This window comes from Amblyomma mixtum, chromosome 4 (assembly GCF_055824585.1).
Source record: "Amblyomma mixtum isolate Tamu chromosome 4, ASM5582458v1, whole genome shotgun sequence".
Classification (NCBI taxonomy): Eukaryota; Metazoa; Arthropoda; class Arachnida; order Ixodida; family Ixodidae; genus Amblyomma; species Amblyomma mixtum.
This window is the reverse complement of record NC_143015.1, coordinates 92593090-92600029: the sequence shown is the minus strand read 5'-3', so window position 1 is coordinate 92600029 and position 6940 is coordinate 92593090. Positions and strand designations below refer to the sequence as shown.

The 6940-nt window shown below is 45.9% G+C and overlaps 1 protein-coding gene across 2 annotated transcripts; it reads left to right on the top strand.

The window, feature by feature from the left end:
- Window positions 1–389: 389 nt before the first annotated feature.
- On the top strand, window positions 390–4450 carry LOC149347436 (uncharacterized). 2 transcript variants are annotated; one of them, XM_089585579.1, is made up of 8 exons: window positions 390–783; window positions 858–917; window positions 2101–2178; window positions 2412–2489; window positions 2711–2785; window positions 3022–3150; window positions 3294–3345; window positions 4335–4450. In XM_089585579.1, exons 1-7 carry the CDS (start codon window positions 469–471, stop codon window positions 3297–3299), a joined length of 741 nt encoding a protein of 246 aa, XP_089441705.1. In that variant the 5' UTR covers window positions 390–468; the 3' UTR covers window positions 3300–3345; window positions 4335–4450. The 2 variants fall into 2 exon arrangements, with proteins under 2 accessions (XP_089441705.1, XP_089441703.1); XM_089585577.1 differs by lacking the exon at window positions 4335–4450 and adding an exon at window positions 3748–3865.
- Window positions 4451–6940: the final 2490 nt, after the last annotated feature.

Sequence of the window (6940 nt, the reverse complement as noted above, 5' to 3'; positions counted from 1 at the left end):
TGAAAGCGCAGCTGTCATGTTACTCAAGGCCTTCATCTTCTGTTTTGGGCCAGGATTAAGTATAAAAGATAATTATCTTGGCACTTACTTGCACAGTGTATATATCCCGAAACTGACTACTGACTTTTGCGTTCATACTCAGAAATCAATGCTGATCTTATCATTTTCTTAGATCTAGTCCTCACTTACCGATAACATCCTCTCATGAAAAATTGGCTGGGACTTAGCTCGGTTAAGCCCGGATATCAGAAGCGAAAAGCTTCGGCGATGCCTGCGCTCCTCTCAGAGCGCTCCTACATATAGACCTTTTTCAGTTTTAGCCTCGCTCCCAACGCGCCGAACACCGCCATGTTGCTTTCCTCCTCTCTGGCTGGTTCGGAAAGGCGGTGTGCGTGCGTCCCGTGCGTTCTCTGCGGTTCCCCGTGTTTATTTTCTTAGGTATTGTAGCACGATTTGGGTGTATGTGCGATGAAACCTGCAACGAGGTCTTCTGGAAACCACTGCGCAGTCGTCGGCTGTTCAAACAATTACAAGAAGCGAAGACGGCTTGAAGCAGAGCAGTGTGAAAAACACGGAGAGCCACGGCGGCAGTGCGGTTGCGGGCTGTTTCAGTTACACAGGTTTCCACAAGAAGAAGAACCGCGGCGACTTTGGCTCGCAAGTTTAAATAGGAAGGATTTCTGTCCTTCGCCATCGGCCCGTGTATGTTCCGAGCATTTCGTTGGTGGAAAACGAAGTGATGAAAACTCCACTCCAATGCTTAACCTTGGATACCAACGAAAGGTGCGTAGCTGTATCGATCAACTGAGCGTTCGTTCTGTGTAGTGTAATAAGCCTGATACCAAACTTTTATTCAGGTTAAAGTGGGCCGCCGCCGCATCGTGAAGACAGACTACGTACCGACGAAGAAAAGAAAGGTGTGTGTTTCAACGCGTTGACGTTGCCCGGGTACAATCGTGTTTCTGCATAGTCACAGAAGTGTTTGTCTGCCTTACAAAGTTATGTTTGCACTCGCACCGGCTCTCATACCGAAGCTTACAATGTCTGCGTCAAGTTCTAGGTTGAATTCCACCCACTATCGTATTATTAGTCCCACCTCGCAGTGCTCGACTACCTGCATTCTCGCTCACATTTTCTTTTTGGACAAAACCTTGCCAGGCTGACTTACTTGCCGATCGCCTGCATGGTTTGGTTTCTTTATGGGGTTTCATGTCCCCAAGCGACTCAGGATATGAGGGACGCCGTGCCGTAAGTAGAGGGCTTTGGATAATTTCGGCCACCTGGGGTTCTTTAACGTGTACAGCGCGTTCCTCCAGCATTTCGCCTCCATGGAATGCGAACGCAACGGCCGGGTTCAAACCCGCGTCTTTCAGGTCAGCAGTTGCTCAGAGCACGATAACTAGTGAGCCACCGCGGCGGGTATGCGCCACTAGGCGCCTGGAGAACAGTAGCAGTAGATATCGCTCTTTATTGACACTAGACTGCCGTTTCTTGCAAGTGGGCGTTAGTGAGCACAGTTTGAAGGTGTTTTTTCATTCTTGTAACATATTTCGTAAATGCAGTCTGTGCAACATTCATTACTCGAGCATAGTGCGCCTTGCTGTTTGTTACTCTGCTGGAATTTGTGGATACCAAGCACCGTTCTCTGCTAACCTACACAGTGTGTGCCATTCTGCTAGACCGGCAACAACCTGCTGGCATGCACACATCAGTACATTTGCACTGCCCTAACTGGGACTGACGTCATTTAAATACACATTTCTGCAGCAATATGCTTGTGTTCATACACCCGCAGTTCGACATCATGGCTGCGACCACTACACGCCTGCCTTCATGTGGAGGTGTTTCCCCTTGCACAAGCAGCAGTGATGTGCGTAACTCTGTATTCTTTCCTCACGAACACCTGAGCTGGACACAGCACGCCGAACCATGGCGGCCGAGTCTTGTGGCTCAGAATTACTTGCTGACATACACGCGTCAGCTATTCTCTGTTGCTAAATGGCGACTGGATTTTGGAAGTCCTGAACTGCTGTCTTGCGGACTCCCGTTGTTTCAGTAAATCTTTTTCACTCATAAGTACATCCTTCTATACATTTCCAGTGTGACTTGACAGCTGCGCCCACAACAGGACTACCGAAGTGTGGAGATATTCCGCCTTGCACAGTCAGCAATGATGATGTATGTAGCAATTCATGCATCCCCTAATTCTTCTTTGATGAACCCCATGGCAGACACAGTATGCTGTGCCCTGTGACTCAGAATAACCTGCCTACCTGCACGCATAAGCAACCTTCCGCTATCAAATGGTGGTTGCATTGTTGAACTCCTGAACTGCTGCCTTGCAGTGTTTCTTGCATTGAGTAAATAAACTTTTCGCCCTTAACGTGCGTAACCTTTTTATACATTTCCAGTGTGACAACACAGCTGTACCCACAGCAGGACTACCAGAGTGCGGAAACACTTCCCCTTCCACATGGAACAGTAATTATGTACATAGCACTATTCCTCTATGATTAACCCGTGTTGCATACAGCATGCTGAGCTCTGTGACAGCATAACCTGTTGGCATGCATGCCTCAGTAAATTTCCACTGCCAAGTAGTGGCTGCGTCTTGAGTATTTTGAAGTGCTGCCTTAATTGCATTTTGAGAGACTCGCCATACTTTTAATGTGCTTTTTTTATAAACATGTTTTTCTCATTCTGCTTGCAGTGCAACACCACAGTTGTGACCGTGGCAGGAGTCCCACAGTGCGCAGCTCCTGCCCCTAGGACAAGCATCAATGATGTATGTAGAACTGTTTTCTTTGCTATTAAACCGAAAGCCTGCACATGGCCTGTCATGTGCAGAATATTCTCTGGTTTGTCATAACCTGCTGGCATTCATGCCAAATTTTTCATCAGCACATGATGGATGCAATGCTGCCGCTTTGAAGGTAATACTTTTCACTGTGTGAGACGTCTCTTGCATCCACTCCAGGTTTCTTTTAATGACATGTTTGTTTTATTGAAATCTACTTTCAGTGCAACACCATTGGTGGCGAGGGAAATGCGGCACCACCACAAGAAATTCGTGACCCTGCTGTGCCAAAACAGTTCCGTGTGACCGTCATGCCGCTGATCACTACTGGAACACAGACCGACGAAGAATATGTGAGCATCTCATTATTTAAATAGCACTGCTCACCTTAAGCCACATACTTCTGCACAGATACAAATGTATTTCAGGCTATGATTTCTCTTTCATTGATATGGATACGGCACACAAGCTAACACACTGTCACTCTTTCATGCAGTGCTGACCAGACCAACTCACTCAGAGGCTTGCTGCTTAAAGTATTAGTCCAGGTATTGGCACTGTTGTGGGGTGCTTTTCTACCATCCTTGTTCTTGTGCACACAGCTTATTGAGCAATCAAGACCACAGTTAGCTCTGGAAGAAGCCATTTTGCAGGCGACTATTTTCGTAGTAAAGGAACACCTATCTTTGCAGTCAGTTCATAGAAGCTTCATTGAATGTCCCGATTGGCTTTGAGCATTTGCAAAAACATTAAAGCTATATTGTTCTGTGAAGTATTAGCTTTATACTTCTTTTTTTTCCCGAAGACTTAAAGTGCGGATTCTGTGCTGACTGCGCTACTGTGAGGTCTTTTTTTTTCTGCAGCTAAGCATAACAAATTTTCTTTCCATGTCACTGTGTGCTTTCCGAGGAAAACTGACGTGGTTTTAAGCAGATTTCACTCTTTTCCAGGTATGCAAACAAGACGCAGTTACACAGTGGGAGGACAGGGCTGTTACAGACCATACGTATGGCTTGCCACACAGGTCAAGCTCTCTACATACTTCTGTGAGGTCAAAGATGTCAGCATCTGACATATTATTTTATACAGGTGTTTCTGAGGCTGTATTTGAGGAGATTCTTTCTGGCCTTGAGCGAAGCTTGCTACCACGCACACATCTCTTGTTGGAAGATCAGCTGCTCTTAACCCTTATGCGTCTTCGGCTTGGCCTTTTATACAAGGACCTTGCATGGAGGTTTTCCATTTCCGCATCATGTGCCTGCAGAATATTCAACCGTGTACTTGAGTCTCTGAACACACTGATGAAATATTTTGTGAAGTGGCTCCCAAAATCTCGGGTACTAAGCAGCATGCCTGAGTCATTCATCAAACATGGCTATGGAAACACGCGATGCATCCTTGACTGTACTGAAGTTTCACTCCAGAGGCCAAGAAAGGAAAAAGCTAGGGCACAAACTTACAGCCAATACAAAGCCCGCAACACAGTCGAGTTCTTGATTGTGATTGCACCGAATGGGCATATTATGTTCGTTTCCAGAGCTTATGGGGGACGTGCGTCTGACAAGTTCATTGTGAGGGACTGCGGAATATTAGAATATTTTGTCCCTGGTGATGAAATAATGGCAGATAGAGGTTTCACGTTGGACACTTACCTGGAGGCCCAGGGAATCAAGATGAACATACCAGCTTTCACTAAAGGTGAATGGAACATCCTTGTTTGCTTTATTAGTACAAATGATAATTTCAGTCATAAAAAAGGGAATTGCTTGTCCCAGATGGTCATATTGCTTTACTACTTCCAATGCGTGTCTACATAAGTTAGTTTAACTGTTGCTCCTTTCCTGAACTGTGAACTGCCCCGCCGCGGTGGTTCAGTGGTTACGGTGCTCGACTGCTGACCCGAAAGACGCGGGTTCGATACCAGCCACGGCAGCTGAATTTCGATGAAGGGGAAATTCTAGAGGCCCGTGTGCTGTGCGATGGCAGTGCACGTTAAAGAACCCCAGGTGGTCGAAATTTCTGGAGCCCTTCACTGCGGCATCCTTCATAGCCTGAGTTGCTTCGGGACGTTAAACTCCAACAAACCAAACATGAACTGTGAACTGAAGCTTTCCTCACGTTACTTTTCAGCTGAGCATTGCACTCTGTCTCTTTAGGTCATGAAGCATGGACTGCAATACATCCTCTTAAATAACTTAGCAGGGGCATGCAAACAGCAAACCTTTTGAATGCGAAAAAAAACCGCAGTTAAATTCACTTTTCTGTCAGCTGACTGTAGAGTGACAGATCCAGTTTCCCCTTCTTATTCAGTTCCTCAAGATGTGGCAGCATGCATGAAAAATAAAACTTCTCAAGTCTTGGCATCACTTTTTTGATGTAAGCTTCACTGAATGGAACCTTCAAAAGAACAGCAGATTTTAACGACCATACATAAAAGAAGCAAAGGCTCTTTTCAGTACACAGAATAGTGAACTGTGTCTGTGCATAGTAACCATTAGGTCCATTTTCACACAGAATGTAGTCCCCATTGTTTTTTTTAACATCATATTTTCCACTGTGGATTAACTCTGTGCGGTCTTCCAAGAACGGGCATTTGATTTCTAAAATTGCATCATGTGTGTCAATAACACCATCTGGTGTGGCAGACAACCAAGGCTTGCTTTTGAAAACATGTGTCCCATGAATGGAAACAGCTACATTGTAGTCTGCAGCAAACTGGCGGCGGGCCACTTTCTCATGTTGCAGTCCATGCTGTGTAGCAGCATTGCCATGAAACTTAGGGGATGTGAGTGCCTGCAGTGCTTTTATATTTGGCGTTCCTTCACGCTTTGGTATTCTTTTTATGTTAGATGCCGTAATGCGTAGCCGTCTTGAACTATGCCACAGGTGGTTGCTCTGGTCCCTTGTAGCGGCCTCAAGTGCAGCCACTGCACGATCAGAAAGTGCGACGTATTTTTCATAAAAAGCACTGCATGCCCCACAAGCTCCCGGCAAGGCGTCAATGCTGAAATGTGATCCATGTTGGACAGCAGCAGGTGTAGCGGCAACTTCTGGTTCAAGTTGTCGGACCGGAGCCGGCATTGTTGCATGGAACAACGTGCCTGAAATGGAAAACACAAATGGCAGAACACATACCATGTAAATCATGGCCTACCAGTGGTAGGCCAAAGTTCTTCCATGGCTTGCACCACCTCATCAGTGTGTTCTGCTGAATTCACTGCTATTCTTGACAGATTTATCTTTATTTTGCTGTCTTTATGCTAGCATGATACAATGTATTCATCATCTACATTAGCTCCACACAAGAAAATCATGATGCCTGTTTGATAGCCCATTCATTATTTAGCGTAGGTGCCACTCTTGATGTTAGTGCTGCCACTGCTATCGAGCACTTGGTGAATTATCATTACAGCTCTACTTTTACACGTGAAATACATGGCTAGCCACCTGTTCGATGTTATCCACATAAGTGCCTTTCCTTGAGTATGTACTCCTGTGTAGGTCGGACCTTTGTGGCAGGTTCACTCGCTGAGAGGAGGTTGTGTTGCATAGGTATAAGTTGGGGGCACAGTTATGCTACACTGAGCTCACCATGATGACCTCACCAGAACAGCCTTTTTGGGTTACAGCAGGCATGTACTGCATACGACACCTGTATTGCAGCATTGCAGGCCTTTGTGATTCTGTTGGCAAACTAGGAAAGGCTAGGTCAGGTTCGTTAAAAAATTCCACAGTGTGCTGCAATTTTAACGTGGCACTGCCGTTGCTGCATTCGGAGAGGGTTGAATTATATCTCACTAGACATTAATTGGTACTGTATGATGCACAACGATAAAAAAAAAGATAGACTGCTCACCAGGCAGATTCACCAACCCCTGATATGGGCATTCCCTGTAGAACTCTGTCAGTTCATCGTCATTTGCACAGAAGTCTGGAACAGATGGCAGCTTTCTTGGCGATCGTTCGTCATCAATTGTTCTTCTTTGGGCCTTAAAATTGATTTTCACAAGGGGTGCTGGCTCCATATTCCTTTTGGTGCCTCGATTCCATGCAGCACATCTGTCGGTGCATGACTCTCCAGTTAGACCAGCCGACACTGCATGGTCTATCTTCCAGAGCAATGCTCCGACATGGCTGCACACT

What these genes read in the sequence shown, in the direction of transcription:
- LOC149347436 (XM_089585579.1), top strand. Translation starts at nt 469, where the DNA reads ATGAAACCTGCAACGAGGTCTTCTGGAAACCACTGCGCAGTCGTCGGC. An exon ending in GCACAGTCAGCAATGATGAT is followed by an intron (nt 2,179 to 2,411) that starts GTATGTAGCAAT and finishes ATACATTTCCAG; the next exon opens with TGTGACAACACAGCTGTACC. An exon ending in CCACATGGAACAGTAATTAT is followed by an intron (nt 2,490 to 2,710) that starts GTACATAGCACT and finishes TTCTGCTTGCAG; the next exon opens with TGCAACACCACAGTTGTGAC.